The sequence below is a fragment of the Pinus tabuliformis genome, chromosome 1_1, assembly GCF_031772625.1.
Source record: "Pinus tabuliformis cultivar Carrire ecotype Pingquan chromosome 1_1, CPIR1, whole genome shotgun sequence".
NCBI lineage: Eukaryota > Viridiplantae > Streptophyta > Pinopsida > Pinales > Pinaceae > Pinus > Pinus tabuliformis.
Window position 1 is genome coordinate 297,735,605 of NC_142297.1, and position 15,858 is coordinate 297,751,462.

At 35.8% G+C, this 15,858-nt stretch overlaps 1 protein-coding gene across 1 annotated transcript; it reads right to left on the reverse strand.

Annotated features, from left to right (window-relative positions):
- Positions 1-7,403: 7,403 nt before the first annotated feature.
- LOC149212732 (protein neprosin-like) lies at positions 7,404-8,445 on the reverse strand. Its single transcript, XM_089388797.1, has 3 exons — positions 8,369-8,445; positions 8,036-8,182; positions 7,404-7,850 (listed from the first exon to the last, which is right to left on the reverse strand). The coding sequence occupies exon 3, from the start codon at positions 7,824-7,826 to the stop codon at positions 7,404-7,406; it is 423 nt and encodes a 140-aa protein (XP_089244923.1). The 5' UTR covers positions 7,827-7,850; positions 8,036-8,182; positions 8,369-8,445.
- Between the last annotated feature and the right edge of the window lie 7,413 nt (positions 8,446-15,858).

A 15,858-nucleotide genomic window follows, 5' to 3' on the forward strand; every position in this document is an offset into this window, starting at 1 on the left:
TTCAGCGAAATAAAATACTTAGCTTGTTGCTTGTCTACTTTATAGTTTCCAGCAGCAAACAAAATTTGCTTTTATACTGGAGTCTAGCCTTGAACTCTTAAATAGAACTCTACACGTGTATCATTTCTATTAAGATTGCTGATTTTTCTCTGTTCATTTTCTTTTCGACTGTGACTGATGCTTGTTCAAAACAATGTTTTCAGACTCTTTTCGGACTCCTGAATCTTGCCAAGTTCACTGAGTCGCCGCTGGAAAGAGTAACTTGTAGACACTCTTCGGTCATAGTCCCCACTTGCGAGACTCCTCTGAAACTTTCCAACACATATTCTGAGTATTTTTTTTTTCTCTTTGCCAAGCCTAAAAGATTCTGCTGAGTCTTCCTGAGTCACAGCCCAGTTGAGTCTTAGATGAGTCCAAGTCTAAACCAATTGGTTTGAAACAATTTCTTTTTCAAGTCAGGTCAACACATCTTCCTGTCCTTCCCACAATATTAATGTATGTTTCCATGTGTGTAGGATGTGTATGTGGATCTATTGCCCACTTTATTTCGTTTGAGTGAATCAATCATTGTTAAGATGAACTTTACAACAAACCAGTTTGTAAGTGAGGTGCCATGAACATACCTCTCCACAAAAAAGCTGAACTCTTGTGCAATACAAAAGTTGTTTCATCTATGGAATGAAAATTTTGTTTGATACTACCAGATTCAAAATGGATCAAGAGAAGTTTTTGTCCAATGTTTATTGAGAGTAAAATTAGTCTTTTAACTAGATGTTTTGTATAGGCAATTATTAAAAATGGTCAACTAAGGTCAAATTCCACTATGGACGGCTCCTTTGTATGAGATGATGATGGCATTGGATTCCTCTTCTCGAGAGGACCAATTTCGACCTAAAGCACGATGGATTCTGACAGGCAGAAATGTATATTTGAAGTCAAGCCCATAATGATGTAGGCTCATGAAGCCTAAAAGACATGACCTTTGACACACATTGAATTGTATAAATATAAGATGAGTTCACTCCATTTTGGCATCATCACACATGATTCTCTCTTTCCTCTCATGATGGATTCGATTTTCTTTGAGAAACTATCTCTCTTCCATACGTGCAAATTTTTGGAGGATGAATTTCCTGTGATTTTCTGCGGTTGACTTTTCCAGTACACAGAGCAGCATTGACCAGGCACTTTTCCCAACTGTTTGACTGCGACTTTGATGGATTATTACTCTGGATTGGGTAATTTAATGCATATTACCCATTTAATGTAGCAATTTATTTTTTTTAGGTACTTTTTATATGCTATTTGCACAGGTAATATTTCATTGTTCTTACAATAGGAAAGTCCTCCTTCAACAGCTAAACCACGTGTCATGATAAGAAGTCAATGAAGAGTTTTGTTTTAAGAATTTGTTGATCTAAGTCCAATCTTCTCATTGGATAAATCATTCAACAATATGTTTGAAGATCTGATCCCTTTGGCACCTCTGTATCAGTATTTTAAAGCTAGCAGTCCTTCCATCCAGTCACTTGTGCTCACATAAATTCAAGTCTTGTAAATAAAGATGTCCAACAAGCAAATTTGTTGAGGATCAAATAAGTGACTCTCGGGATACATATATTTATTTTGATTTGATCAATGAATTAAAGAGAGCCCTATGGAGCAATGAAGAATCGAGTTGTTGGCCTAGTTCTCTGAACCATTAAGAAGGAGCCAAGTGTTCCTATTGTTCTAAGCACAAGAAACAATAAAGGTCTGCTATGCAATGGAGCTATCTCTCTTTTACATTATGGGCATAGGTATGCTTTTGAATAAGTCTTTTGAAAAGAACTTTATTCTTTTGTATGCATATATTTGCAAGCCTTGAAAAGACAATCAGTGGGCATCCTATGTCATCTATATTAGTAAAATCAAGGAACCCTATTTTTTGTATTGAAGAAGAGGCCAAGTCCTTATCACTGTTACAAGCACACACACACACACACACACACACACACACACACACACACACATATATATAAGTGTTAAAAGCATGTTCCATTCAAGCCAACTTGCAAATCAATAAGGAATATATATTCATGTCTTTGAAACCTTCATAAGAGGTGCCCTGGAGCCAATAAAAATAGAGGATGTAGTTATGAGAAGGGATGGTCCCTTTAGACATCAATATGAAAATGATTTTTGAAGAATAGTAAAAGCCCTCGATAATGCCATTATCTAGCAGTTGATGTGATTTTGTTGAGAAGGTTTAGTGGCAGCCCTCCATGTGATCCTATTTTTGTCTAGTAGCTGAAGCAAAGGAAGTTCATCCAAGAAAAGTATGCAGCTCCTTTGTGTTGGTACCATTGGACAAGGGTGACACTACCCTTGGAAGTCTGGAAGATAGAAGAAGTGCGAGGCACTCTGGAGCAGACTCCTGTAGCAGCCTGTATGAACATAAAATCAGAGGTATGGTATCTCTCAAGGTGCCTCATGAAGAACACATTGGAAGAAGGATGTGCATGGCTGATCCTATGTCTTGGCAAGCACGATGAGTAGAGGAAACTGTGAGGACCCTGATTTTGGCATCTTGATTAGGTCATTGGGCATTTTATGGCCAATTTTCGAAGTACTCCATTTGCATTTTTGCTCTCCTTGTTTGGACTATATTTAGTAATCATCACAGTTAATGTAAGTTGTAACTCTATGTCCTAGTCATCTTACCTACCTATACCTACATATGCTTAATGCATTCACATTGTTTTGACACACATGAAGGGAATTGGAGTGTTGATAGGTGTTGTAGTTCGTGACATCAGAGGGATTGGATTAGTAGCATCTATTGTTTTGCTTGCCTTCATGATCACAAAAGGCTTTTACATTCAGGTATATGTTTATGTTTACTTTGGAACAAGTTCTTTCAGTTTGGGCTTATAATATTTGTGTTGTTTCAAACTTACCAACAAACAATGTCATGGTCTTGTAATCAACAATAGCATACATGTTTCCAGAGCACAAGCGTTAAAAAATTCCATACAAACTGCATGAGTGTAACCGTCAGGTTCTTAGGTTCTTGGTTGAAATAGGATCGTTAAATTACGTTTGTATATGCTCATGCCGAGGATTTCTGAACAATCACATTGGCAAAAGAGAAACATAAATGTGGGTTGAAGTAGGATAACTGCATAAGAATATGTCTAACTTAACTTCAAACAATTGATTCTACCAATATAATATGACCTAGGATGTTGGGACTGTTGAGCTCTTATTGTTGATACATTTCACAACCTTGTCAGAATGTCTTATCTGGCGGAGCAAAGAGCAAGAGCAATCTGCATGGCGCAATATACCATTATATTGTTATTACCATTATATTTTTTCTGGGAGGTCTGAAGATGGAGAAATAAAATCATCTTCAACAACCACCAGATTTCTTAACTGCGGGTTTTGGAAAACATCAAACTGGCCCGGCCCACACTACTCGTTCATATCTGCATATCGGGCCGAAGGTTTCTTCTTGCAAATCCACCCCTACAGTGGTTTTCCCGGCCGCCTATTTTGATGGAGCATCGCAAAGACATATTTGCCGATGTGGTTTCTGGATTGCCTTCTAGCTGGATCAGGAATTCTGGATACATTGGGGTGTTGGCCGTTGAACGAACACTTAAGCTGAAGTAATGTTACTCTAAGGTTTACTTTGGTTCACAAAATTTTTGAACATCTCAATATTACACATATATGAGGACTTGGATGGGCACATATCTATCAAACCACTCTTGAAGGCTGGCTCTTCCAAGTACAACAACTCTGGACTTATTATCCGAGTTCATCTATTGCATACATAGGAAGAGAGCATAACCATTTTACACTCTTCAAGGCTGGCTCTTCCAAGTACAACAACTCTGGACTTATTATCCAGGTTCATCTATTGAACACATAGAAAGAGAGCATAACCATTTTACAGGCAGACTCTCGAAAAAAGGACTTCATGCTGAAGTGGATGTACTGCACATTGAGATTAAGATGGAAGGACAAATTCTAGACGCCGGGGTGATGACTTTCTCTGAATAGAACTATTTCTTTGCAGGAATTCTCATATGAACAAGATGAACTTTGTCGGGATACAACATGCTGGACATTCTATCAACCCATTTTGTGTTTTTGATTTGTACATATTACTTTTCCTATGCTTGGTTTGCTGATTCACTTTTCTTCATTATGCCTGCACAATACTGGTTATGATAGTCTATACTTATGGATTTGCCAGAATAGTTTTGACTGGAATAGAAAGATGATATTTGATGTATTTTATTACATCTATATGTTGATCTCATATCACGTGTTTGTAAAATTTCTTTTTGATGAATATATCGCTTTTTCCATACTGAAAAATAAAATTAGAGACAACCTTGTATGAAGCAACATGGTCTTATGTAATTTGTTCAGCTTAATTTGACGGTGCACGTGCTTTTTGTAAATTAACAGCTTGTCTATGGCAAATGTGAAGTACATTGAAAACCTGTCAGTTTGTCAATTTGCAAAGAGTTAAAAGTATATCCTTTACTGAATCGTGATAATAATTAATTTCTTGGTATATGTATTACAAACTGATTCATAATGGTGTTGGATTGTAAGCAAGGTAGTCCCTACAGATTTGATGGGAGATCGAGAAGACTATACAAATAGTTAAAACCCAGAAGATCTCACGCAAGGTTACATATTGAAAAAAAAAATATCCTATCTAGCTAGACTACAATGGATCTGTGACTGCTGCATGTATGGGCGTTTCTCTGAGAGGCAGAAGCACATCCATCACTGCATTCGTCAAAGAAGCAAAGCCATCACTGTATTCATCAAATAATATGTTTAGACAAAAAATATCAAATAATATGTTTAGACCAAAAATGAGAACGAATCAATGGAGAAGTATGAACTTAAGCCAAGATTTTCTGGAAAAATCATATAGAAATTTTAGGGTCGATAAGTTTCGAATCTCTATCGAGGTTCATTATAGGACATGGTGGAGATTTATTATATGATGGTGATAAACCTTGATAAAGGTTCGAAACGCGTCACCCTAAAATTTTCCATGTGATTTCAAATTTTGACAAATCAGAAATCAGAAATATGAACTTATTTGTTCAGTAAAATTACATTACACATAAATCTTGTCGCATTGAGCAATATATTTAATTATCTAAAGAGACAGGGACTAACTGCCTCGCAGCTATCTGCCTTGTTCATTTTGGTTAAGATTACAAATCTGCGAAGGTTGTATTCAGCGAGCAGTGAACACTGTGGCGACTGGACCACGATTGTGATTATTAAATGTTGTTATATTTACTACTCGCTTTCTTCACTGAAGCTTTCTCCCAAGTTTTCTTCACTGAAACCTTCTCCCAGTCGTTGGCGCAGCTGCTCGAATACTCCGACACTACATTGTAGTTTGGGACATCCAGACACATGAAGCTTCACCAACGATCTCAAGTGCTCAACTTTGGGCAGCACCTGTAAATTGGAACACCGACGCAGCTGAAGAATTTGGAAGCCATTTAGATCCCCAACTGAGTCTCGGAGCATTTGCAGAGCACGACACCCTTCCAGGTCAAGACTTTGGAGAACCGTCAGCTTCCCAACCGAGTCTGGCAGCGTCAGTAGAGCGCGACACTCACCGAGGACAAGATGGCACTCGCCCAGGACAAGACTTCGAAGGCCCGTCAGATTCCCAAACGAGTCTGGGAGAATTTGCAGAGCACGGCACCTACTAAACATGGCCATTGAATTTCAGCCCTTGACCATTACAGACGAACCATCCACATTTTTTCAAAAATCAATGAAAACCATGGCACGGTAGAAAATCCAGAAATTGAAATTGCAGATCTGTTTTATATATTAATATGAATATGAAAATCTTGGAGCCCTAAATCAAACCCAGATACATGAACCATACACTGAAAGTGGCAAATATCTTAAAAACAGGCAAGGGCATCATATATATTCCCATAATTGAAAATTAAAAATTTCTCAAATAGAAGTACTGTAAAAGCCACCAAGCTAAACTTTACCTTCTGAGCATCTTTGAAAAGTTCCCTGATAAACAAAATCAAAAGTGTATCAATTTCAGATCTCTCACATGTTTCTGCAGGTTCTTCTCAGAACCCTCACCTAATCATAGAGTACAAATTCCAGCAGCTGTGTGGGAATCCAATTGCTCTAGAATGAACAATGTCCAAAGTATTTTCAAAGAATGACAGCGTTTGTGTTATAGTGATATACATGAGAATAACCCCTCTGGAGGCAATGAAACTGTTGAAGGGCCCGTTCAAGTTCATGGAAGTTGTAATGATTGTTACATTTCGCTCCCTCCTTGTCACGACGAAAGTTCATGTTCCTCCTTCGATGTCCAACCCAATTCCAATTGTCTTCTTCTTCAGATTCAAGACCTCATCGACAGAGTAATCATGGAGCCACTGCCATTTACCCACCTAGTTTTCTCCCAGCCTTGAAGATCGAAGCGGTCTTTGCAGTCATCGAAGCCCTTCTGGTATTTTCTCTGAATGAGGCACGAGTAATTCTTGCAAGAATATGCAGTCCAGATGACACTGTAATCAGGGGGCTTTTCGCATGCTCTCACGAAGTTGCAACTTCTTCCTGAAGCTCAACCGTGAGCCCACAGATGTCAAGTGAAAGGTGAAACGTTTTTTTAAGATTTTTAATATTTTAAAACATTTTATATTAAATCAAATGGCTAATCAGACGGTTGATTTTTGTTCAATCGTCTAACAAAAGATCTAACTGCTACGATTAGGACAAAAAGGTATTTGGGGGAGTTCATTTCAGAGGGAAATGCCTTACGGCGTAAATATATCTTATTATTAGTGGTTTATTATAATTATATTTTATGTATTATAAAAAAAATGATTTTAATTTTGAATTAAAATCATTATTATTTAAATAAATCTATCCAATATATTTAAAAATATCAAAACACTTAACTTACACAATTTTAACAATTAACAAATTATTTTAATATTTTATTATAAAATTTAAATTTAATAAAAATCTTTACATACAATCTTCATATATTCACACTTGAAAAATAAAATTAATATACAGTAAACTATAAACGAAATATAATGTAATAAGATAATCAAATGTAATTGGGCTAAGATAAACGAAATATAATGTAATAAGATAATCAAATGTAATTGGGCTAAGATAAATTCAATACAGAGGAAAAAAGTTCATAAAATTAGATAAATATATAAATTTTCAAAACTTTTACAAACGAGTAATAGTTGTGAACCTCAGAGGTTTAAGTTGTCTAAAACCAATTTGTATTCCAAATAACAAAAATCTCTTTTAAAATTACCTTAGTTTAAAAAAAATATCAATTTATATTTTAAATAACAAAAAAATGTGTCTCAATTAGAGCCCAGAGAACAGCGAATTAAGCCATCCCTGGATCCTCTGTTCTTGAATGTACTGTAGTCACATGCGAGAGAAAGGCATATTTGGCAGTGATAAAAGTGCCCAGCAGAAGTGATTACCTCATTGTAAACGCTTTGGATGTCATAACAGGTAGTGTGCTCTGATAAAGTGGAGACTGAATCTATGGTTTGTAAACTGTTTTCTGCATCTACAACCTGTAGATTACGAAAATAGCTGGCTCTGCCAAATCCTTCATTTGGAAAATGACCACTTCCCATTTGTGTGGAAGTGTGATCTCCACCTGGTTCCATGTTTACGACCTCACCACCCCATTCAACCATATTTGCATGATCTGTTAAATGTGTGAAGAGATGTGCAGGCCAATATCCCACCAATTCATTTTCTGCAAACTCCATCCACCAGTCGCCCTGTTTAGGATCCTGCAAACAACAAAAACAAATGCAGAAAAAATAAAGTGTAGTACATATAAAAAATCAAAGCTGTATACTGGTTCTTTCTGTTTATTTCTGGCTTTGCATTTAGTGCTTATATTACTGCAATACGCATATCTTTGCAGCTTAATTTAATCGAACAAAATCAAATGAATGGTGATGAAGTTCCAGACCTTCCATATCAGTATGGTAATATCATACTGAGGACCATTGAAAGAAGAAATAGGTGTAATGGCAGCACCAATGGCTATTCGTTCATTGGTTTGAATGAAACCTGAACATAACAGATTGTAGCATCCCGTCTCCTGGTAGGAATCACTCTGCAAAGACATTATTTTCCAGTTGGATCTGGTAGGTGGAGGTAAAAAGGTAAAAACTGAAGCCCTGAGAAATCTACTCATTGGTTTCATGTAGAGGAGACTGTAGGGAATCGACATGCCTGATTGCAGACTTGTATAAATAATCATGTAAAATAACAAAAGGCACTGTAGAAACGAGACTCTTACAGCATGGGAATACTGAAGAGTGCATGCTGGCCAGATGTGATGCGCTGCGAGATGTGATGCGTTGCAAGGAGAATGAATCGGTCACATTACATAGTGGCACATAGGGATAATGATCGGACTTACAATGTGCAACCGCGATTTTTTTAATCGTCTAACACAATGGATCAACGGCTCAAGTCATTACAGAGTGGCATCCAGGGAAGTTAATCCCAAAGGGAATGCTTCTCGGTCTGTTCCAGTTCTTCCTTCAACCAAGCCTGACTCGAACTCTAAGTCAACATTTTCATCTCATTATGATTTGTTGGTTATCACTGAGCCAATACTTCTCTTTTCTCTGAGCCAGGAATCGATCAACGTTCTGTGCCTGTTCCTAGACCGGTATTTTAGTCTGTTTCTAGGTTGGTATTTTGATGTTATTGAAAGCCTGCTTGGGTAAGGCGTAATTATACTCTCAAAACAAATACACTTTCTTATTTCCCTTAGGTTAGTACGGGCCAGTACGGGCCAAGCTCCCTTAGGTTAGGACGGGCCAAGCTGAGGAGGAGCCAGCTGAGGCCCTCAAACGATAGTGCAAACTATCTTTCTATTCATTAATGAAATATAATATTACATATATACACTAGTGTTATTTCAAGATAAGGAAATTCTCTTGAACACATAATCAGTTGAGAGAATATCTCAACTAAACCACTCCTATAGAATAGGGACATATTCTTTACATAAAAAATCACAACTAACACAAATAAGAATTAATATTCCAACACTTTTTTTGTCTTAAATATAAAATTATTGTATTTTATATTTAAAATAATTCAATTAATATCAAATTTTAATGTAAAATAACAAAACATTTTTTTGGACAAAAAAAATATCTATTATCCAGAAAAAAGACGTTTTAATTTTTTATTTTTTTTCCGTAGCAGAAGTGTAAGATTAGATGTAAAAATTACAAATCAACTACTGTCGCTTCAACCTACACTGCAAAGTGTCCCTTGGAAACATCGAACGGAAGGCTGCCATTGATCAGGTCATATTTATCATGATCGCCTGTGAAGTCAGATATATTGCATTTTCTAGGACAGCACGCGCATCTTATTGCCTTGCCGCCATTGGCAAGCCTACGAAACATGCTCCTCATCTTACTAAAATTCAGCATTTCGTTTATCTTATTTCGCATTGAAAAATTTCTGAGATGAGAAACTCCTAGACACCGGAGCAAACGTGGATTTTATCTCTGTGAATCGAAACGACATATAGCACGAACGGTTGCGTTTATTTCCCTGCAAATCTGAGTGTTCGTAAGAAGAAATAAAAAATGTGAAAGTCAATATTCTACGAAGTCAAGACCGTTCCACGTAATTCCGGCCGTTCACGTTTTGAAATGTTTACAGCATTCGCTGTTCAGTATCGAATGGGTATCCTTCTGTTTTGGTGGAATGGTTACTAAATATCAAATATCATATATTAATGATTTTTTATCTATCTCATCACCTAATTATTAATTTAGTATAGTAATAAATATTTACTGCTATTTAATATTTGTAATGCATCTCTAAAAATAATTTTTCCTTTTATATTGGAAAATATGTAGTTAACTATGAAAAATGCGTGGACAACTAAACTGACATAAATATACCTAAATATTGTTTAGTTTTAGAGATTGAACTTTTGTATAGACATTACTTGAACAAGAGCCTCGTAGTGGCATAGTTCTTGGCTTTCGTTTAGATGGACATCTTTGTATGTGGAATATGCATCAAATTGAAGGTGTACGTGTAAACAAATATCATTATTAATAATGCTATTAACATGAATTTGTTGAATATTATTGAATGGTTTTCTAATCCCAAAGCTTTATCCCTGAACTCACTTTTCAGTAGTTTACTAAGAAATATACTTCTTTCTCTTTTTTTTTTCTTTTTTTTTCCTCGTTTCTAATGACAGTGAATTGTCTATTTGAACACTCATGTGACTTTATATAGTTTTATTAAAAAAAATCTACAATTATGAAAATCTACTTTCTTTTAACTGATTTCTTGATAATCATCTAAATATTATTATTATCGTATTCTTTGAACAAACTCTAGTTTTGAACCATGAAGCTGCCATAATGTTAATCTTCTCAACTAATTCATATTCAACCATAATTTTGTGAATTGCACAGACTGAAAAATCTTTATTCGGAATGTACCAATTGAGGGCAATATTTGACAATGACTAGGATAGAGCTCTAGTAGTGGAGAGATTAAGGGGAAATGCATTATCCATAGGGAAAATTCTAGGGGATAGATTTTATTCAGAATGTACCAATTGAGGGAAATATTCGACAATGGATTAGATAGAGCTTCAAGTGTGGAGAGATTAAGGGGGAATGCATTATCCATAGGGAAAATTCTAGGGGATAGATTTCTTCTGATGGACTAATTTTGCATGGAATTTTTTCTTTACTAGAAAAAGATTCTCCATTTTTTTAAAAGAATTCTAGTGTTTTGGCCTCTCTAAACCTTGATAGATTAACATATTAATATGTAAGAATGACCTCCATTATTAGATAAGTCTAGTAATATTGTGAACATGACTATTTTAAGACAGATTACTAGAAGATTTTGCCTACTAAAAAACTTCTTCACTAGAATGTTGTAGAAGAATAGAAAGCACTATAGAGAGAGGTAGAATCATTGTAAGAGATGTCTTCAAGAACTATTGTAACTAATCTTCGCTTTGGTTTCCCCCCTCAAAGAGCCAAGTGAACAATGTTCTCCTAATACTCAATGGATCATATTTTATTAGTTTCTACTAATTATATGAGTATTATTAGCCTTTTATCTTATGAATATTTCTATGATAAAACTACAAGTTGTATCAAAGAAGTTTCCTCTCACCTATTTTTTAAATTTCCTTTTGAAATATTTGTAGGGTAGAGATGTGTTCCTTCATCTATAAAATAAAAACATATTGATATGTCGTTGGGTGAGCATAACTATGTTTAAGTGTGAATGCATGTAGGAATTACACATGGTTTCACTTGGGTAAAAAACCCCATTCTCACCTACTTAGAAACCTCTATAACTCTTGCTAGTAGCCTTATGAGTAGTACCATATAAGACAACACATGTATGGCATATCACTTTCACATGCCCTCAAGTTTATTGAATAGCCTATGAGCATTCTGAAACCTTACTTAGATTAGTTGGTTAACCATGTGACTCATGTAGTCACACTAAGAACAACATATGGAAATAACACTCTCATGTACCTAGGTAATTAGGTAGTATGGATAAAGGTACAATTGACCCTCTTTAGTTATATCCCTTAGATATTGGGTTGAGTACATCTTTTTGATATTAAAAGTATATTAGAGATGTCTAGTATAATGGAATCCTTGTTCTTTAGTTCACTTCATGTGGTAATATTTGTTGATTCAATTCATAGAAATCTTATTTATTACATTAGGCTAAAAAAATTCTACAAATTTGTTAATATTCAAAGTTAAGGCATTATGGTAACTCGATAATATTCATTATGGACTATAACTCTACAAGGCTAAAAGAAAAGAAAACATAAATTATTTGTGACCTCTCTCAAAGGATCCTGTTATATTAATACATTTTTGTGTGGGCCCATTTATCGTGTTATTATTCACCTATCTTCACATTTCCAAAATATATGGTATATCGCTTTTTTATAACTCTCCCTGAATCCTTTTTGCGTGGACCCATTCGCCCCCTTCCCATACTCCTTCATTTCTATCATTTTTTTTTGTAATTTGTTTTTATAATTATCAGGTTTACACATGTATCATCCATAGATGCTTTCCTCAATTATTTATGAGGCTAAATTATGCCTCTAAAAAAATAATAGTTTCAAATTCATATGCAATATGAAAAACTATGGAAATAATAATGCATATTTTTAATTTACTAAACTTGTGGGAGGATAAAAAAAAGAAGATAGAAAACCATCAAAAAATAAATATGAATACTTATCTATAATATAATACAATTCCACCAAAATATCTATTAATGAATGGTTTACCACTCAATCATTTGAGCTAGCTATGGATTGCACCCTGGAGCGAGACCAAAATACCGTTGACATAAATGTTTCTCTTACAAGGCTCAAGGCTCTGATATTGCTAAATCAAACCCATTTCTTTCATTCTTAACCAATGTACTCAATATAGGTCACTCTAGGCCCTCAAGCTTGGTATTAAACAAACATAGCACTCTTTTATGGTGTGTTATACAACACAAGGAAGATCATCCTTGTCACTACCCAATTGTACATTGGAGATATTCTTCCATTTAAGCTCTCTTTGATGCACGCGTAAATATTCTTCCATTTAAGCTCTCTTTGATGCACGCGTAAATAGTCCAACTATAGTCAACACATATGTACCCTCTAGGAATAAATTGGGAGAGACAACACTTAATGAAAAAATAATTAATGAATAGAAACAAGAAGCTTATAGGTTTGTAGGTGTTGGTTTTATAAAATGTGGACATTCTAGCCATCAATTAAAAAAATATCCATCCCATTCCATCTCATATTTTCGACAACTCATTTTTAACGTGTATGTGGACTTTTATTTCGTACAAGTATGTAGGATTTTCTTACCATTTTCCATTATAAAAACAATAACCACCGTAGAAAAATATTCCCATATAGGAGGAAAAAACAAGTCAAGGAATGTGTATCCTCATTTTCTCGACAACGAAAGAATTGATAATGAAAGAAAATACAAGGATAAACAGTTTCTTGCATTATATTCACTTTGTTTCCTGGGATATTGGACTCGACTATTGGCACGCAACGCACACACAAGTGACTTACTTTTTAAAATGGAAAAAACAAGGTCAAATAAACTATGCACCCCATTTCCTCTTCCCGTCTTGTGATATGTATTTATTTTTTACTTACTTTAGTTTTAATTTGGACTATTCAAGTCCTGGAATTTTATTACAAAATTTGTAAAATTATAGAGAATACATTGTTCTTGTAATATATATATATTTGATGATGATGACAACGATGATGATTATTATTATTATTAGATACATTATATCTTTGAAATTATAAAACCTTGTATCAGTGCTAGTTAAAATTGTGTTAACTTAATATAAATTTTTATTTTCTTCAGATTGTAGACCTTAGTGTCTAGTAAATCACAACATAGTTTCTTTTCAAATGTTTAAGGATAAAGATAGTTATAAGTTAAATAAAAGAGGGATGCATTTTAAGATAATGGTATGTCTTGAGAAAAAATATATATGGGAAATAATAAAAAATATTTTGGTCACCAAAATTATATATTTAGAATAGAAATAGTTGACCCTACACATGTCTATAGTTCCATGGATTATAGATTTGTCAAGCCTATAGAAGAATAATTTCAAAAATGGAGGCATAGAGATGTATTTTGAAAAATGGAAGTTTTCATTTATTTTTGATTGAAACCACTCACATTTCCATTCCTAATATGTTTTCAAGGAAACCAACTTCATAGGCATCTATGCTATATTTGTCTCTAGCCCGAAATGAAAAAACCGAAATAAAAAAATGAAAAATAATGTAAACATGTTTCTAAATATGCATGCACATTTCAAAAACCATTTCCATGCATTTAAGCATGTGCTTGCACTTTTAAAAGTGTGTGACACTTTTAGGAATGCTTGCATGCCTTTATGTCTATAATTTTCTCCCCATACCCATCTTCTCCAAGTTTGGATATCAATAAAATTAAAGGACTTGGGAATTACGTGAGGGTACTAGGGTCCTTAACATGGTAAAGGAAGTAAAATTGAGCCTTAAGACACAAATATTGCTACTATGTATCAAGCTCCCTTGACCAAAAACTTGAGCCATAAAACTTGACATCTTGAGGGCATCCTCATCATCCAGGTGGGGACACTTGCATAATTAGAATATCTCAATAACTATTTATGAGTTTTTATGCCATTAACATGATCATGAGAGGAAATGTAGTGACTCAGACCTAAAGAAATGTTTTTGGAAAATAAAATCACCTCAAACCACGAGAAAAGACCTTTCAAGGTTATCTATTCCTTTTAGTAGGTTATCTTCCCCTGTCCATCCATCTCCCTCCCCTTTAATATATCCCACCATTGTCCATCTCTCCTTCTCCATCCCATTTACTTTCTCACTCACTCTCTTCCCCTCTCCTTCACCTTATCTCTCCCCACTCTCCCTCTCTCTCCCTTCCCCAATATCCCATAATATTTCACTACTTACCTCTCTCTCACTCCCTCTCCTCCTCCCTCCATGCTTATTCACCCTCTCTCACTCTCTCCCTATGCTCCTGCCACTCCACCCTCTATCCTGACCTCTCTTTCACCCCCTCCCCTTATTTCTCTTTCCCACACCTATCATCTCCCTCTCTCTCCCTCTCTCTCTCTCTCTCTCTCTCTCTCGCTTTCTTTCTTATCCTCATTTCCTATTCCCCATCACTCTAACTTGCTATGTGTGTATGTTTCAATGTTCCCCTATATCCTTCATTTTGGCTTTCCCTCTTGTTGGCTTGTTGGGGCTTGACCCAGGTTTAGAGTTAATTAGCCAAACAAATCTTGGTACTACTGGCCCTTTTGACAACAGTTCACAGTGCGTGGACTGTTCTCTCACTCAAAGTAGTATGGGAGGGTGCTAGAACCAAGTTTCTACACCCTGGAGATGTCTGATGAGGTCAACTGGTCCGCGGTTTGACTCTGCGTGCAGCTCGCCTCGCGCACTCTTCCATACCTCGCTATCTGATATTCAGCCTTCGCGCAGCCCTTAGCCCAGGGCTGAATGTTGCGCACTATGATATTACCCAAGATCTTACTTATACTTTCCAATATTAGTTAAATGAGTGCTTTAAGTATATTTAACAGCATAAACCATTCATACAGATCTGCGCAGTAAATAAACAATATAATTGCAAATTAGAAAAAGTAAGCATTAACCCAAACATAGATACACAGAATTAGAATCAAACTTCTCTTTATTATTTCCTTTCTTGATTACAGACTCAACTCCGCCATGCTCACCCAGCTGTAGGGGTCCGCGCACTCAGCCGCGGACTACTAGGCCTCTGCGCACTCAGCTGCAGAGCCTTCTCCTACTCTACGACCCAGAACACACTACGCACTTAGACTTTCTCTTGCCTTGATTATCTATTCATCATCCAAAACCCAGATGTCTATAAAAACTTTGAGCCTCGCTCTATTTATACACTTCTATGGTCTGCGAACCATGGGTAGGCTGGCATTACATCACAAATCTAGGGCGGACAACCCTATGACTCTATCCTACTTTCACAACCCATGACCGCAATTCGCAAAACTTTACAACAAAATTTGGTTACAACTCGGGGGGGATTCCATGCCCAACAACCCCGCAACACAAACATCTTCCCTCATCCACGAGTCACTCTGTCGGCGCAAAGTCTCGAAAATTTTTCTTTAGCTACTTGGAGGTCCACAGTGCACTGAGCT

Coding starts and splice junctions, on each gene's coding strand:
- LOC149212732 (XM_089388797.1), bottom strand. CDS start 7,826: ATGGAGTTTGCAGAAAATGAATTGGTGGGATATTGGCCTGCACATCTC.